At 44.3% G+C, this 19,224-nt stretch overlaps 1 protein-coding gene across 1 annotated transcript in view; it reads left to right on the forward strand.

The window, feature by feature from the left end:
• The window catches only part of LOC111673088 (glutamate receptor ionotropic, NMDA 3B-like), a 66,584-nt gene that overhangs the window by 24,271 nt on the left and 23,089 nt on the right, over positions 1-19,224 (forward strand). The window contains exons 2-5 of the mRNA XM_023430741.2: positions 10,085-10,785; positions 15,730-16,226; positions 17,049-17,320; positions 18,064-18,300. Coding sequence (XP_023286509.1) covers positions 10,085-10,785; positions 15,730-16,226; positions 17,049-17,320; positions 18,064-18,300 — 1,707 coding nt within the window. The remainder of the gene's footprint in view (positions 1-10,084; positions 10,786-15,729; positions 16,227-17,048; positions 17,321-18,063; positions 18,301-19,224) is intronic.

The following is a 19,224-nucleotide window of genomic DNA, read 5'->3' on the forward strand; positions in this document are numbered from 1 at the left end:
AAGGTTCTTCTTCTGTGGTATCTCTGTATCAGGGGTTTCAGTGCAGTCATACCGTTGACATCTGTTTTCTATCTTCATTTGTATCCATGTCCTTGTCCTCCGGTTTTCTAATACAGAGCTCATGTCTTTTAAAATTACTTTCTCTGAACCATTTTCCCAGGCCTTTTACCAAACCAAAAAAAACAAAACAAAGTTGACACCGAGAACAAATCAGAAATCACAAACCAATACCTCTTAGACTGGGTGGGGTACACACAGCCCACCGCAAGGACATTTTACCACAGGATTTCATTTCCTGCAGAATTCTCTATATATTTATCTGGTAAACAGAACAATTTTCTGAGCTAAGGTATTTAGATGACTCAATACTAATCTAAATTTTGTCTCATGTTGATTCATTTCAATCATTTTCCGACTAAGTGTAATTTTCTCTTTGGAATGAAAGCTTTTAGTTCTACATATTCTCCTCATTGCTGCTGCAGGTCTGGCGTATTTTATATTTATATTTTTGATCACCACAAGTGGGTTGAGACCAAACAACATGCTCATCTGCGCTCCACATCAACTCAGCCCAAATGGCACGTCAATCGACTGGAACTCAGTCACATTAGAGAGGCACTTCTGGCGTGAACAGGGTTCCCGTTTGTCATACATATTACCCCAGATTCAGATTGGAGTCTAATAGTCTTTTTGTTCATGTCTTCTGTCTCTGTCGCTCGTTCCCAAATTTTTATCCCCCTCTTCACTAATTAGCTCCTTTATGCTCGCTCTTGCACTTGAAATCGTTCAAGTCTCTCCTGTGCATATTCATCTCTTCAGCTTCGCTCCCTCTCTGCCTCTCCATCTCTCCGTCATCTCTCCCTTATAGAGATGGATGAAAGGGAATATCAGGGAGTCTGGGTGGAGAGCTCAGCTGATAGGCTAAATCAAGGCAGGTCATTTACTCACCGCGAACCCATCCATCCTGGCTGGAACCCCACCACCACCACCCACACACACACACACACACACACACACATCCTTGACTCAACACACACTCCCGTACAAACACACTGCCCCTAAATGACTTCCATCTCTCGAGGTGTATTATTTCACTCCTGGGAAGTCTTGAGTTTCCGTATTCAACGCGGCCCGATGCAAAGGGACCTTTTCCATTAGGAACTTGCACAGTCACACATCTATGCACCACGCACACTCACCAAAACAAACACACACACACACAAAAAAAAAACGCACACACCCTTCAAACTAAGAAAATATCACATGTGCTCAGACGTGCTCCCAATGCCCAAAGCTCTAGACACGTCATTACTGGCATGGCGTGCTTTCACCGCTGGGGTGTTGTGAATAAATTTGTCCCCCCCTGAAGTTTTTGCTTTGTTTGTTGCCCCGTGGGCTGACTGTTAATGCCATCACGCCACTCTGCATCTGTACTATGGGGAACTGTTATCAGCTGGTCTCATTCTCCCCATAACTAAATAATGTTGCTGTCTCATTGGTCCAGCTGCCTCCTGGTCAAATTACAACCCGGCAAGGAGCAATTTCTCTCCCCTGACATTCCCCGCGTCAGCCCCGGAACACCCAACACCAGCTTATTTCATCCCCAACATGATGGCATGATTACTGCAAATGCTTGATGCCACCTCCAGCAGGTTAGCAAATCAGTGAGGGAGGAAGATAAAACTGGGTCGCTGGATTGAGAGAGAGAGAGCGAGGGAGAGAGTTGTGATCTAAGAAATCTCGGTGATGGAAGGTGTTTGAGAAGTAGCAGGCGCGCGTTACCGCTCCATCGTACGGTGCTCGTTATTGACAGATGTGCGCCGTAATCACAATACGGCATGTATGCGCTACTGTAGAGCGGATGGATGAGTCAGGGCAGAAAATGCGATTACAGTAGCAATCATAACTCAGATTAGCCTTCCTCTGTACCTCTCTCCACTCCTCAACACGGGAATCAATCACCATCGCATTCACTAGGCTGCCGCCGCCGCCTCGCATCACACACAGGGCCGCACGAAAAAGGACAAATATTATTCTCTCCGGCAGAGAAAACAACATTGTCTATAGAGCAAGGACAACAATCGCTCTCTTTAATAAATAACAGGGGCTTTTATGATCATAAATAGTGAGGGGGCCAGGGGCTGTTTGTAAGGGAGGGGGGGGGGATGATACATGAATCCATTCAGCATATTTCTGCTGTGGGCTTGTATCTCTGCAACTGAGGGGATCAAAGGAGCTCCTGACAAAAGAGGCGCCGATGCAGCGTGCTGAGATGACAGCCTTCACCAGTGTTAGCAGTGCACTCAGCATTAACATTGGCTGACTAGAGACCTGACTAACCAGTCCAGAACAGCACATTCAGTCCCCCTGCTGTTTCCTCTATCTGATTTTTATTGATGACATCAGGACGTTCTCGGGCCCGTGGAGGTTCATTAAATCAGAAGTCAACTGATAATGAAAGTGAACACGCTGAACTGGATTTCTTCATTTACTCAACACTACAGACTATCAGGGGAGGATTAGCATGCTTTGATATGCACTTGCATTTTAGTTATTCCCCCTGGATCGCCATTTGATTAAACTGCGACTAGAAATCATGTAGCAAAAACCTCTTCATGGTTACGTACAAAGCCCAAAGCATCCGACTGGTTTTGAGTATGCGATCAGTCTTACTGCGTTTGTGTGTTACATTATGTTTGTGCACGTGTGTGAGCGCACGAGCAGCATTCATCTGGTTTTCTCACTTCTACAGAAGCTTGCAATGCTCCGGGGGGAAAGCTGCTGATGTGCTCTGTGTCTTGATCATTCGAATTAATTTGAAGCCACGCTGAGAACAATATTCCATCAAATGGTTTATAAATCACTCAAACACACATGCACACACAAACACAGACACAATCACACACATCGCATACAAATACTCGCTTTCGCACTCACGGGTAAACACAAACAGTTTTGTATACGCGCACACATACCGAAGTTCTGACTTACACAGCTACACGAGCACATCAACATCACCACGGTTGGTTTGACGCCAATGTACAAAATGAGCGAATCCCATTTTCTCTCAGCCTTTTTCTTTCATTCAGAATGATCCCTATAAACTCAGAGCCTGGAGGGAAAGTGGAGGCATGGCCCGTCAAGACTTTTATGGCTTTTCCCCCACAATCGCTCAGGACTACAATGGTGTTTTTATGATGTAACTGTAGAACCCACCTGCCACACCACTAAGGAAACTAACAAGGTCCTTATGTTTAATGGACTCCGTGCATATCATGCGTCAAGCAGTCGCCAAATTGTCACTGCCATGAGCCCAGTAGCCCGAGCAACAGGCAGCCACTTTCCCGCTAATCAAACCTAATTGGAAGTGTGCTTTACACTTTTCGCCTGCTGTTTCACGGCGCCTCCCAATAGGCCACGATCTCCCACATGCTTCTCCTGCTCGATCACTGTATGGGAGATGTTGGGCGGAATTAGAGCGAGTCAAGGTATTTGCATATGCAGTTTAGCGGTGACGATCATAGACACATGGCACCATCTCCATCAGCTGTTCACTGTGAAACAAGATTTAGCCCCTCATTTCAATCTGTGGCCAGTCCTGTAGTGGCGCCTAATAGTGTGTATCTTACTGCTTATCACTGTTTCTCTGAGCCAACAGGCTGTTATGCTTAGATAACCATAGTCATTTGCTGTGTTAAGTGGCTGATTGCTTCACAGTTGTGTTTTGCGTGCATGCGCCAGTGCATGGCATACTTTCATGCACGTGTAAGCACGTAAATGTAATTTGCTGCCCTTGCTTGTGTGTGTGTGTGTATTGCACTTTGGTGCGTGTGAGCGTGCATTCGCGTGTGCGCCTGTGGTCCATATGTGTGTAACAGTGCCAGCCTCTTTCCCCCCACCAAGCTTAGCTCCAGACCCGGCAGCATGGCTGAGTAAGATTAAAGTCACCCATATTACACTTAGTGCCAGGAGACGTAAGGAAATTAGGAGAAAATTAAACAATGCAATTTGCATACAATTGCACAACAGCAAGGGCAAAATGCTCTGTTAGCCTCCGTCTGGTCAACTAAATAGCACTGCTCAGTGTTGCTTCATTAACTATGCAAACAGCTCTGGCTGCCCTTCTTCAATCATGGATGTTTATTTGGACCGTGAGGAAAAAGACAGAAAAAATTACACACATTCAACATTTTCTTTATTCATTATGTATGAGCTAATGCATGCGTATGATGCCAGTTTGTTCCCTTTTGACTTCCTCTGACAGGAAACTAGTCCTCCACTGCAGGTTAAAATGGAATTGCATAGCTTGGATTTAGATTATTTCACATGTGCATTTAAGCCCACATCTGCTGTGACATTTTAGTTCGACATTCAGACTACGATACGTTCAGTTTTCATCTCAGGTGTTTGAAATATAAGACTTGCACCCTGCTGAGAAAATCTTCCTCAAGACACAAGCATGCTCCCATCTCTCTCTCTCTCGCTTCTTTCTGCTACACACACATCCAGATGCATAACCATCACCTTTGGCCACCTTTCACAAATACGGATATTAAACCACCTATCAATTTCACTTCCATCTTTCATCTCAAACATATATTCACACCCACACCTCTCTCTCTCTCTTTTCCTGTCTCTGCCCCCATCCTCTCTACATACAGCCAACTCACCTGGTGCCAGCGCTGGTGAAATATTAATGTGTTCACTGAAGTGTTGTTGCTTGGAGTGCTGCCCTGACCATGAGCTTTGTTTCTGGACAGAGGAGGAAGTCATTCACAGGCTCAGACAGAGGTCCGCACCACCGGATGTGCAACAGCGAGGACAACTCAAAGCAGGCCCCTCGCTCTCTCAGGCAGCACTTTCCTTCATGCAAATGATTCATGACTGCAATGTTAAGGCCGACCGGGGCCACAGTGAGCTTTCACAGTAAGTCAAGCTGCAGCGAGTTAAAGAGATCCCTCGCCTGAAGCGCTGGAGGAAGGACACCCATTTTTTTTCAGAGCTTCAGCTCACATCTTAGGTCTCTTTAGCCTCACTCAGCCACTCAAACCCTCCAACTCACACGCAGGCACACATGCTCCCCTCCTCTTTGCTTTTTGCTCCAGCTTGCCTCTAATAAGCCCTGAAACTGCAGGTGCTGCCATTTCTTCTGTGCCCCCTTTTTTTGTGCACTCAGTTGCACAGTGTTGCTGCTTTTCTTACAGAGGCCTAAATAAGGAATGAGCTTAGTAACTGGGAGCTGCTCCCTCCTGTTCTGATTCAACGCACTCCTGTCGGTTTGCTTACTCCACATTGCCCAAAGATCCCTCCGGGTTTATGCTTCAGTACTGACACCAATGTGTTCGCGCTGTATCTGTGCGCTGGCAACTGTGTGTGCATGTTTGGCGATGCCTGGTGCATGCATGCCTGTCTGTTGTGTGTGTTGAGTGTTTCAGTGGATGTATTTGTGCACAAGTTTCTATTTTTTTCAGAGAATCTTAAGGCCACGTATCAAACAGCACTCTGGATTTGTTTGGTAGAGGCAGAGGTTGAGTTCGAGGCTGTAATTTGCAGATGTGTGAGAAGGCGTATGGATTTTATATTTTATACGAGAATAATGCTGACATTCCTTTTAGCTGTGCTTATCTTGCATCCTTAGTTCTGAGTCTTTCTAACCTCCCGCTTGCAGATGAAGCTTATACCTGAGAATAGAAAAAAGATAAGCGCATACACACAAATATACACACACACACACACACACACACACACACAGAGGAGGTCCTTACAGGTCGAAAAAGTTGTAGCTGTATAGAGAAAACATCCATTACATTTCTAACCAAGCTTGAAAAAGCAATGTATACTTCAGAAAAAGATCAACCTGGGTCTGGAGTGACGTGAGCAGCAGAGCTAGACTCACCATGGCTAAAAACACATGCCTCTGTTTCAGAAGAAACTGCTGATAGTCTGGCAAACTTTCCTCTTCCAGACAGTACAGTCACCTTTTATCTTGTCTAGACTGTGACATCATACGAAATATACTGCCTGCATTCCTCTAGAGATCAAAACTCAAAGGCTTAAGTTCCCTCAGGTCTGCAAAAAAATAAATAAATAAAAAAATGACATTTTAAATTCAAATGTCCGATAACTGCAACAACAAAGTTGGCCCCGACCCAAGGCAAAAGCTCAGGATGTCGAAAACAAACACAAATTCATGCAGACAGCATGAAGTGTACTTGAAGATCTGTCGTAAGCGTTTGCACACAAGTATGCAGACATATATGCATACATTACATACGCATACGTTAAATCTGGGGATAAACACTGATGCCGGCAGCTTGTTTTTAAAACACACTGGATTAAGCTGGAGTGATGACTGGCAGGGATTTCATTGTTCTGGGTTCAGTGCAGTACTGAAAGACGCTGTATGTAGGATGTTTTCATTGCTTGATTGAAGATCGTTTCAGCCTGTTTTGAGAATGAGTGGCTCTTTATGAGTGTTCATAAAGGACATGAAGTGTGTACGTGTGTGTGTGAGGAAAGAGTAATTACTAAGGGACGGACATAAAAAAAGCGTTGCTGGTGAGAAGGTACTGGGGAGACCATTAAAGTTCCTTTCAAGACACGTTATAAAATGTGTAAAAAATAATCTGCTGTGATTAATATTGTTGTTTTACATGGTTTCCCAACACAAAAATAGGAAAGCAAGGTTGGTTGACAGGTGAAAGAGAAGTGTGTATCAAGAAGGTTAGTGGAGGAAACACCGGAGAGACTCAGCCGCAAACTTAGGAGTTTGTTGAGGAGTGAGGAGTTTGTTGTGCACCAAAATCAGTGACTAGAAGACGTATCAGACAGTAAGCATAGTTATTTATTTAAGTTGTTTGTTAGCTTGTAACTGGCTGACAGCGTTAGTGGCTGTGCCAACGCAAACACTCGCTTTCTGTACTGACAAGGTTTTGGGTTTATTTTGCCCATCCCCACAAGTTGACAGGACTGGTTGCTTAGGTTTTCTGACGTATGTAACCCTGGCTGTCTGAAGCTGTTTTTATTGTCATTGGTTCACTGCAGTTGTGTCTTGTGTTATATTTTTAAAAAAAAAACATATGAACATTACAAGGTTAAACACTTGATTTCATCAAAGGGGGGGTCTTTAAATAAGATCCAGGAGGTCAAGTTTGAGTTTATAATGTTCTTAGACTAGCTTTTACCACTTAGGCTCACGGCTGCAGTTATTTCATGTTTCATCACAACATTTCATGATGAAACGGTAGAATTGCACCATTCACTGCTACACAGTAATTTACCTGGAGTAAATGCTGGCTTTTTTGATGGATGAATTGATTTTTTGTTTGTTTTTGGGTTTTTTTGCCAGAGCCGTCTGCATTGGCACCCTTGTTGCTTCAACAAATTGGCCCCATTTAAATAAATGAGGCTGCATTTTTTTTTTTAGTGGTGCTGTCTTTGTGAATACGGCCAAGCAGTTCTCTCTTAGTCCAACTCTCAATGCCTCAACGAATATGAACTTAATACACCTGATGTGAGGCTGATAATCTAACACAGCCAGCCCATCTCTCGGTTGAAACCACACCCTGGGTTGACATATTCTAGTCTTTCGAGTATTTACATTTTCAGTACACAGGGCTGGTGGTTTGTGTTTACTCAGAAACTTATTAGGGATCTTTCTCATTTGTTGCCGTTTTGTGTTATTTTTCATGTAAACTGCTTTGAACAAAACTTTTTTAGGCAGCAGTGTGCATCCCATTTATACCTATAAGCACAACAGAAAAATGCTCCCTCGGGAGTTACTGCTCTAATATATCACTGGAATTAATTGTGCTGAAACATTCCAATACAGGCAAGAAGTGACTGCTGTTGTAATAGGCAATAACTCCAGTGATGTGCTTTCTTTTTTTTTAAGTTTCATTGGGTCCACTTTGGTGCTTGTCGCGTTTGATTGCTCACAGAATTTTTTAAGAAGTTCTCTTCCTCCTCCGTTCAAAAACAGCAGAACGCTCGCCTATCTTATGGGCCGGAACTCATGTCTCCACGAAAAGGCTCATATCACCTTATCAATTCAGAGTCACATCACGGCTTCCACATCTGCCTCCTCCGTTCAGTCTAATTTGCTTTCTCCCCTAACAGCAGCAACTAGAAATACAACTTCTGTAATGCTCCGGTTCACTCTTGTTATTATTCTCACGTCCTCACTCTTGAAGTAATTCTGCTGCGGTGCTCCTCGCAAGTCGCTCTGGATAAGAGCTCCAGCTAAACACATGGAATTGTAAAATAATCTTCTTTTTTTTTTTATGTCAAGTTAGAGACAATTGTTAGTGGAAGAGAAATGTGAGAGAAAATCATGGTGGTGTAAAACAGCTGACACAGCTGTGGGATGAACCGCAGATGAGCATTATTACAATTAATCTGACAATGATAGATTTAGCAAGAATCCCTCTCTGGTTTTCTAACAAGCTCTAGTCAGTGTAATTTACAGCACAAGATGCACATTCATCTACAGTTTAGACTTATTTTTTAAGGATACTTTACTCACTGACATAACACAGCCATACATTAACATTTAGTCATACATCAATATTTAAGGGAAAGATGGCTCCAATGGATCATACCCAGAGAAACCTAGAATGAGAGCAGATATAGATTTACATACTAATTCCTGCAGCTGCCTCAAGGATCAGTTTTGATCTTCTATCGTTGTATTTTTGACTTCGGAGCCCTTTGACGAAATATGCATGACATTTCTTTCCCCATTCTTGACGATAATATGCTGAATAATGCTCACACCTGTGGTATAGGCACCTCCTCCACTTCCTATCTCTGTTATTCTGTGCTGCGCGCTGCCAACTCAACACCAATCCCCCCCCCCGTCTCTCCTACCCACTAACGCCACCTTTTCCGGACCCCCCATTGAGTTCAAACGCAGAGGCCTATCTTCACCTGTCCCCCCACACACACACCTTTCCTCTCCCAGGAGGATAAATACAGATGCTGCATTAATTCATCCACGTCTCTCCAGACTTCACTTCAGCAAAATATATATATATATTTTTGACTCTCTTAAGGGACTCGAGCGCTTTCAGCAGAGGGTCGCTCTGTTTACTTTGTACTCCCGGGTGGGATATTTCCATTTGAATGAGTGTGTGTGAGTGCGGGTTGCAGTTTGATGTCTCATCTTCTCACACGTCGGCATGGTGCGTGAAAGTGTATTTCACAGGTTTTTCTATACATACTGAATGCACCTGCATGTATTGACAGTGTATGTAAAGATGTAATTAAGTACTGTATGTGTGTATTTTTGCATATGTTCGGAAGATGAGGAAAAAAGTGTACGTGTACATTCATGCTAGAGGGTGTTTATGAGCACGGTTTGTAGTGTATATGTATCATCTCAGTTCAGTGAGGGTCGGCCATTCAAAGCAAATCTTAAGTCAAGTTAAGCTAAACTTTGGGCTCTCTATATAAAAGCAGCCCGCGCCCCCTCTTCTTCAACCTTGCCTGGAGCACTGATAGGATGAAGAATGGATAGAAGCCCCAAAGGAAGGAGGGGGAAGGTCCATCTGTGAGCTGCATTGAAGGACAACAGTGTTATCCATTTTGGAACAGTATGAAACAAGCCAGTGTTTTCAGTGGGGTTTGGAAATGCAGGCTTCTGGATGAACTGTGGATGCTACTGTTGTCTTGCCAAGCCAACTGTGATGTCGCAGATTAGATGCGAATCATTGACTCCTTGTTTGTATCAGCGCGACGTTTCTCATTCAGAGTGAGAGATAATGAACAAATGTGACTGATTGTTTCTGATCAGGGTTGTGGTGAATTACTGCAGCAACAGGGATTGTTTTGCAGTACTCGGGAGCTCATAAAAGCTGCGTTTAATGTGATTTTATGATATTCAGGCCTGAGGTATTGGGGTTTGGCTATATCTATTAATCTTTGTTTTGATCTTGTTTTCTCTTTTCTCTCCTCCCTTCCTTTGCTCTCTTTTTGTTCTCTCCTCTATCCTTCCCACCGTCTCACTATTTCCTTCTTTCCTCCATCTTTTTTTTTTTTTGTTCTTTCAACTCTTCCACTTTACTCTTCCTGTCCTCTCTAATAGAACCGATTCCACCTGCAGATGTCAGCCCGAGTGCCTCCATCAACCCTGGGCAGCCTGCTGCTGGCAGTCTTGCAGGGGGGAGAAGGGGACAGGGTCAGAGGAAGCCAGGGGGAAGAGAGCTGGGGAGGAGCAGCTGTGATCTGCCCCGGGTGGGAGGAAGGGGGCGACGGGTTGCTGGCTCACCTGCAGACGCACAGTGGTTCTACCTGGCATTTGTGGGATATCATCAACCTGACCCGCATCACAGGGGGTGGGGAGAGAAGGGGGGAGGCCAGCGAGGAGAGGAGGGAGGATCAGATGGAAGAAGAGGCTTTGAAGATCCTCTCCACTCGTTTCCTGCGCTCCCCCTCTCCTCTCTCCTCTGTTCTCCTCCTGGGCTCTGATCCTGAGTGTCTCTCCTCTGTCCTGCGGGCCGCTCAGCGACTCGCTCCATCACTACCAGCACTGCAGTGGATCATGGGATATCCCTTATCTCCAGATTCGCTACACACTCTAGGAGGTCCCCTCGGGCTGCTAGCCTACGGGGAGGTCGGCCGCAAGCCAATCAGTTTCTACATCCGGGATGCTTTGCAGTTGATTGGCCGAGCGGTCACTGCGGCGACCATGGTGAGGCCGGACTTGGCGCTGATCCAGAACATGGTGAACTGTTACGACAAACCAAACCGCCATGAGCTGCCCTCTTCAGGACAATATCTGGCCAGGTATACACACTCACACACACAAACACACACACACATCGATACACACAAATTAAAGCAAATTTAAGAAATGCCATGTCCTCATTTATCTCTAGTAATATCTAACAATGCAAATTATTTTGGTTTAAAAGTTAAATAAAACTTCTATTTCCTAAGACATCAGTATACAAATCCTTGGTCATTAGTTTATTGCTAAAGCTAATTAGCATCAAGAAGAAAGTTAAATTGTATTTATTCTTCTGATTTAAGCTTCCTCTGCCAGTGAAAGACTAAGTTTTGATGTTGTGATCACTTGAACCAATATCTACTAGGAATCAGTGTTCATCTTAGCTCATCTTAGTTATCTTCCAAGGCAAACTAGCTAACTAAAGACGTTAAAAACAGGAAGTGGAAGCTAGCAATATTTCTTTCCAGCTCCCGGATGATCCTCAGACCTCACCGTCAATATTTTTCTAAAGGCAAAGTAGTTTTTAAACATGTTTTGTGTGATTTGGGTGAACCAACCAAGATGTTAGAACAGTATCAATTTTGATGCACTTGTGGCTCTAAGATTGGGATCAGTTTCACAGCAGTACCCTGTGGCAGAGAGATTTGGAAGAGATTTGCCCAAGAAAAGTTCAGCAGAGTGGATGATTGAGAAACGTCCCCCCAAAAATGAAATATATTGCTTAAGGCGACACAGGATTAGCAGTGGTAAACAGTCTCTGTATCACCTGCAGCTACCAGCCCATCCAATTTCTTTTTTAAAAAGTGACTCCTGGGGACCTAAAATGCTTGAACAAGGTCAGAAAAGTGTACACATTTAATTCATCAAATGATCCGTGGATGACACTGACAAACTGCAATTAAATTCCTCTGGTCACACTAAATGTCTGTAAGGTTATTAGCTTTCTGAGTGACACTGGAGTTTTTGTGAGTAGTTGCTGGCTCCACTTGTGCCACTGTACGCTCCAGTTGCTGCCCTTTTCCGTCCTTTGCACCATGGGGGTGGCAACTTCTGAATAGTGCTGTCATACTGGGGGGTGTGGAGGAGGTCTTCATGGCATACAGATTCCAAGGCTGACACCAAAGGGTTTTATCTGTCTCTCTTTGCTGTAGCTGCTGGTGCTGCTTGATTCCCTGCAGCTTTTTAAAAAGAGGCCTCTGACAGCTTTCACGGGTTGTGTCAAGGTGTGCTCTGTGATAACACATACACACGCAGAAAGAAAAAAAAACATATTCAAATAGCCTACATATTGAACCACAAATGTTTTCACTCAAAGCAGAAAAAAATTAAATCTTCACGTTTGTACACAGCAAATAAAAAAAGAACCCTCTCACATACCTTACAACCTCCTTTAAGCGACATGTGGCAGATACGGGGGATTGCACTGTGGCATAAACTCACTCCAAAGTTAAATAATTCTCTCCTGTCAGTTGACATGGATATTTTTCAAACATTGCAATGGATAAAACAGCCTCTCCTGTGACCGCGTGGCACTGGTGAGAGAGGGATTTGCGGTTTGAGGTGGGCCCACAGCAAATATTGAACACACACGGCGTCTGCCAGCTGAGAGTGATCATTAACACCCACGCAATCACAGGCTAGACTCTCTGTGTTTCCTCGTTCTGCAGTTTAGCTGAGCACTGGGATGCCAGAACCATTTGGCATGGAGGGCCACAGGCTAAAACAAGTGGAGTGGAAGCTGTGTTAGAAAGAGACATTATTGGACATTCGTTATTAGAGTGAAAAACAAGTTTATTAGGTTTAATGTGATGAAATTGCTCATTTTTAGCCACGCTAGCAATACACCTTTATGGATGGCGATGTCTGTCTGTCAGCCGGTGCACCACTTTGGCTCAGACTGAAATATTTGAACAACTATTGGATGGATTGACTTTAAATTGTGTACAGACATTAATGGTCCCTGGAGGATGAAGCCTACTATTTGCCAATACCCAGTCTTTTCCTTTGGTGCCACCATGAGGTTGACATTTGCGACTTTTTAAGTGAAATGTCTCAATAACTCTTGGCCGGATTGCCACACAATTTGGTATTAACGTACCACTCTGGATAATTTGTAACAACCCTGTTGTTCTCTTGCAAAACACCACTGTGCGTACGTGCAGCCTTACAGAGCTCTGTACTCTTAGACTTTTTGTGAACAATGAAGAAAACAACAAGTTGTGCTTTTAAACTGACTCAGACTTCATCAGGACACCAGGGAAAAGTTACAATCTTTCTGTGGCAGGCCAATTAGGACCGAGTCTACACTATCAGAATAGACTATTTATAATAGAGCCCTCCACAATATGGTGTCAGTGACCTTTGTTCCTGGCCTGTGAGAGGCTGATAAAAGAGGTCATTCTATCGCAATATTCAAACCAGTCCAGTTATACTTCTTTGCCCTCCAGTGTACTGCCTGATTCTTATCCCTCCCCTGCAACAGCCAGACATGCCACCACTCCAGAGAGCCCTAACAAAGCTGAAGGAAGTGAGAGACTTCCACATGGAAAAGGCAATTAACAGCTCAATGCCCAAGGGACGGAGCGGGGAAGGCAGGGAGGGAGAGAGGATGTCTGGAGATATAAGCGAGAAAGAAGAAGGTATGCGGGAGTACAAGAGCAAAAAAAAAAAAAAAAAGGCACAATATTACCGTTTCCGATTCAAAGCACTGGCACAATGAGGATAAAGCATGAGAAACTAGCCACTTTTGATGTATTTCTTCCAAATGTCCAGATTCCAAAAAAAAAGAAAAGAAAAGATCCCTGGGTACTTATTCCCAAAAATACATTCGACAGAAAAGGAGAAAGTTCCCAAAGACAAAAAACAGATGAAAGACAGAGGAAGTAGAAAACAGCTAAAAAAAGGAAAGTAGGAATAAAGTCAAAGAAAAGGAAGGAGAAGCTTGTGTAGAAAAAGGATGAGAGGGAGGAAACAAAAAGAAAGAAGGGAGGGAAATAGATAGGAGGGTTGTTGTTATCAGAGTGAGATCTGCCAGTCAGTGCCATCTCACTCGACACAGCTGCCACGCTGATTCTATCTCCCCTGAAGAGATTAAAACCACTGAAACAAGCGAGCCTCGTATCATCCCCCCGACAGGCAGACATAGACAGAGGGAGTAAACTTTCCTCCAAACTAAAGGAGATGGAGTGATAAGAGAGTGAGACACATGCCTGGGACTCTCTTATAGAGTCATCATTTACCGGCCACTCTGCTGACATTTACTGAGTAAACTGGGGCCAGGTGTTAGTGAGAGGAAGCCATCCCTCTCTGGCACCGCCTGGCTGACTTATCAACCCGCTTTGACAACAACAGTCATTCTTTTAATGCAGCCTCTGGCTTGATGCAACAAAACAACAACAACAACAACAACAACAACAACAAAGAACCCATAACTAAAAAGGTGCTGCTTGAAAATATGCCGTACTTTTCACACCCTTTGCTCTCATCTGTGTGTTATCTCGCACTCCTATCTCACGTTCCTTTCTTCTGGGCATGAATCCAAAAATGTCACAAAGTGTGGGAAAAGGGGGGCTTTGCACTCCTCTGCTCAGATAACAGATGTAAAGTGAAGCCTATGGTTAATTTTTTCATATACTCTACTGGTGGTGGCCAGCCGCAGCCATTACAATATAGTATATGAGTCTGGAGTGGGTTGGCATGATGAATCTGCTGTCTATGGGATATGATGATTCAGCCGCACTATTACCATGAGTGATTTCAGCTCAAGGCGAGGCTAGCACTTCCGCTTTATGGTCAGGGAGACAGAGGGAGCTGCTGATGAGGAAACATAAGTTAACGTGGAATGGGATGGGAACGACTTTCAAATCAGAGTCCTTTTTAATCAGGTTCTTGGGAATTATGGTGCAAGCAATGGGTTTATAAATTGATATTGTGCTGTTGAGGTAAATCACAATGTGAAAAATGAGGGCAGTGAGCATAAGCACAAGGAGAAAGCGCAAATCCTTACATACATCCACGTGTTGTGTTTATTCTGTGTCGCACAGACGAGCTTTTAGTCCAGGCTATGTTCGGAGGTAAGGTTAATGACCCCCATGGCCAATTTAGTCTTTTAATTTTCCTTTGCATACCCTGGGTTTAATGGAGAAAGTTCCACTGCAGCCGTTATCTCTGCTCATCAATTCATACATATAACTTGGAGATGAGAGTGGGAGAAAAAAAAGTAAAGAGAGTAAAACAAAGAGTGAGAGAGAGAAAAAGCTATTTCTCTCGTATGAGAGAGAGCTAAGGCTTGACCAACCTTTTCCATTAACAGGAAGGAAAACCTGCCATTTCTATCCTTGACCCCGAGACGTAATCACCAGTCCCTGCACGGCTCAACACATGCCGAATGCAGTGATCCCTGCATACGTTAACATTTAAACAACCCTTACGATTTACTACGACCTCCGGACAATCCCCTCACTAATCAAGACATGATCAAACAGTACTTGTATGACTTCGCATTGAGACATCACCTGACGGTGTCCACATGATCAAATGCTAAGACATGAGCTAACAATCCCCGCATGGTTCAAGAGGCCAGGGCAGATTTATGAGCGGACGGGGATTGCTCTTCTTAATATATTCTGCCGTAAAGACCAATGCGGGTCACCAGGCAAGTGAGGTGAATAGCAATGACTGTCTGTATGGACTCGCAGATAGGAGGAGACCCTTTCTGCACTGCATTAACTTTTAATTATGACTTTCTGGGAGATGCAATTACCCATCTGACACTAGACTTGCAAAGCTGCACAACCAGACTATGCCTGTCTGCACCAGCGTTTGTTACTTTTTTGTTGCTTTTTCTCGTTTTTTTTTTTCCCCCTCCATCTGCCTGGTTTAGCTTTGTGCATTATTGCAGGCTACATTTCTAAACTACAACATCCCAACATGAATATTGCATTTTTTTCTCAGTTTTGGCATCTCTCGCTTATTGTCTGTTTGCATCTCTGTCTCTTGAGATTTCTCTCCAACACTTCCTTCACTGGAGCCACAGGCCTGATCCAGGTGGATGCTGGCCTCTCTCGGGTCCTCTCCTCCCAGCTGTTCCATGTGTGGAGTCTGAAGAGGGGTGCTCTGGGCCAGCCAGCCTGGGTTACCGTTGGCCAGTGGACCCGAGGCAGACTGATGTTGGAGGGAGGGATCCTGGGGCTGGTGGGAGGGTTTGGGAGCAGCCAAGGACAGGGTCTTGGGGCTGGGGTGAGGGGAGGGGACGGCCAGGGCGACAGCAACATCGGAGGACGCTGGAGGCCGGGTCTTTCCGTCGAAGGACACCGCCTCCGTGTGGTAACACTGGTGGAGCACCCGTTTGTTTTCACACGGGAGGTGGATGAGGACGGATTGTGTCCAGCTGGTCAGCTTTGTCTGGACCCCAGAACCAACCGGTCCGACATCATCCAGAGCCTCTTCAACCAGCTGCACAACCCAAACACTACAGCTGCAGATTGGGAGGGCAATGGTGAGTTCTTTGGCATTTGTCCTTAGAACAGTGTAGTGGTGACGTACTGGTATGCTGAAGGACTCCTGAAAGACTTCTGATATAAATTTTTTATATAAACTCTAAGCTTTTCAAATATAGCGTCTGAGACCTTTTGGCCTAGATCTCATCGCTATGTAACTGGCCACATCTGTACTCCTCCTCCTCAAGACTAAAGTAGATTTTAGTAGTAAAATCAATAAGGGATCATGGCTGGTCAGTCCAGTTCAAAAACATACCAGGGGCAATCTCAAGGGCTTAGCTCCATAGCAACATCTTCGTTTCGTGAATGAAGAGGATTAAAGGCTGTAAATCAATAAGAGACCAAGACTACGATGTCAAAGAAATATCAGGTACTATGTCTCTGAATCACAACTATTAGCCTAGAATAAACGCACCAAACTGTATCACAGTGAAATGTAAGGATTCCCAACTTTCTTTGACTTGAATCAGCAGATGGCAAATAGTCTAAAAGAATGAGGTTGCAAAAAAAGGTTTGCCAGAAAAATGAAAATGGCCGAAAGTGTAAAAATGTATATTATAGCATCTCCATCTTGCTGACACAACTTATTTTCCCAAGGGTTGTTACATTTTTCTCTTTAATGTGACTACATGAGTTTTCTATCCTGGATGCTGTGGTAATTAAAAACACACAAGTTGAGATGTGCTGTGAGGATACATCAATATTTTCCATGATCCATGGACAAATTCCCAGAAGTAAAACCCCCCTACACTTCCAAAGCATGCACATGAATATCTGGATAGATAAAAATCCACCATCATCATCACTTTTTTCCTCTTTAGACCTTCCAGAAGACCTCAGGAAGTGCTGCTATGGGTACTGCGTTGACTTGTTGGAAAAACTTGCAGAAGACATGGGCTTCACCTTTGACCTCTACATCGTGGGAGACGGGAAGTACGGGGCGTCGAGCGGGACAGGACGCTGGACGGGGCTGGTCGGGGACCTGCTGAGCGGAACCGCTGACATGGCTGTCACCTCATTTTCCATCAATTCTGCCAGGAGCAGAGTCATCGATTTCACCTCGCCCTTCTACTCCACCAGCCTGGGCATTCTGGTACTATCGCCCAAAGTCATCATTAGTTTGAGTTTTGAGTTTGCATTTTAATGACTGTAGAAGACACAGGGCATGTCCTGAAAATATACTGCGTTGTGAGTCAGTGGCAGCATTGCGGTCTTCAGTGTTACTTTGATTCGTCAATCTCTTTCTTTCTGTGGCTGACACTATTCCAGTACGACTTGACGATACAGTCTGCAACTACTTAATTTTGCCCTTATGCCCCACTCGCCCCATCTTCTGGTGAGCAACTGGAGATCATTAGTTGGGGAATAATTAGTTTGCTGAGTTTTCAGTGGGCACATTAATTATGAAAGTTCAATATGAGAACCAGTCTAAGAGCGTATAATGAGTCTAAGAGGCATTTTGTGAAACCGTCTTAGCAGAGTCCTCAAACATGCTGCAGTTATTCTTTGATTTGTTAACATCTCCCACTGTGGCTGACAAACTGCAATGCATAATATGATCTGACAATACAGTTCCATTTGAAAATGAGAACTCCATCATTTGAAAAAGTGATTTCTTGTCCTTGCAAAATGATGGATAGCGCAAAATAAAAACAATGTATGCAATTTTTAAAAAAACTAATTATGCCTATGAGAGTTAAAGATAAGTTTACTGACAAGATGCTACAAACTGCAGGCAGATATTAATCAGTGTGGCACAAATATATCACTTGTGCCGATAGTAATCAACTGTATCAAGCCAGTCTCTTGCACAGGTGTTTCTTTATGACCCACCAGGTTCGTAGCCGGGACACTGCAGCTCCCATCGGCGCCTTCATGTGGCCTCTGCACTGGTCCATGTGGGTGGGCATCTTCGTCACGCTACATCTGACTGCGCTCTTCCTGACCTTGTACGAGTGGAACAGCCCCTTCGGCATGACACCCCATGGCAGGAATAGGCTACGTGTGTTCTCCTACTCCTCAGCCCTCAATCTCTGCTACGCCATACTGTTTGGACGCACTGTCGCCACCAAGGTAAAGTAGCTCTATTGTTTTGTGACAAATGGGCATCATGCAGGGTGGGGCAGGGATTAGAAATAGCAGAAAAAGGGAGGAGGGGAGAGACTACACAAACAGTGAGTGCAAGTTAATGGGGAAAGAGGCATGTAGAAAGATGACAGAGATGGCCAGGGATGGGAAAAGATAGATAGGGGAGAGGTTAAGAAGGTAGGCAGTGATGAAGTAGAGAGGTACAGGGAGGATAATGCACATGGAGGGAGGGAGAGGGGAAAGGGTAAGTGGGCTGACAGAGATTGAAGGAGTTATGGCGAGGATGATGGGGATGGATGAAGGTGGGAAAAGAGGGAGCGAGTAGAGGTTAATTTCCTGAAGTAGTCAGACACAAAGTTGAAAACAAGAAGGCAGGGGGAAGAAGGCCAGTGGGGGGTAAATAGGTGAGAGTGCACATCAGGAAATGGGCTTCAAAAAGAAGGTAATAGGCAGGTTGAGAGAAAGATGGCGAGATAGAGTTGAAAGGGTAAGTGGGTAAGCAGTGACGAAGTAAACAACAAAATGAGGGTGACATGGAGGTGGGCAGACAGTGGATGATGTAAAGGGGACAGGGCAAGTGGGTGGGAAAAGTTGGAGCGTCAGGCTTCAAAGGTTAGTATGAGAGAGAAATGTGATGGCTGAAGTCAAATCCTCGTACTTACGCAATTCTTTTTATTGATAAATACTGTATGTCATTTGTTTGATATAAATATGTAAAGATATTAAATGTAACCTTTGCAGTAACAGCATTCTTTAGAAACTTGTCAGATTTGACTGATCACGCTACACACACAGCCACACTGCCGCACATATCCAACCACAAAGCAGATGAAAAACAACTGTGTCCCCTCCTATCTTTGTTTTTTAAACAGCAACATACTGTGCCAGAATCCATCATTATGATAGCTT

The sequence above is a fragment of the Seriola lalandi genome, unplaced genomic scaffold (assembly GCF_002814215.2).
Source record: "Seriola lalandi dorsalis isolate HSWRI2012SDOR001 ecotype SW California unplaced genomic scaffold, Sedor1 jcf7180002054911, whole genome shotgun sequence".
Taxonomy (NCBI): Eukaryota; Metazoa; Chordata; class Actinopteri; order Carangiformes; family Carangidae; genus Seriola; species Seriola lalandi.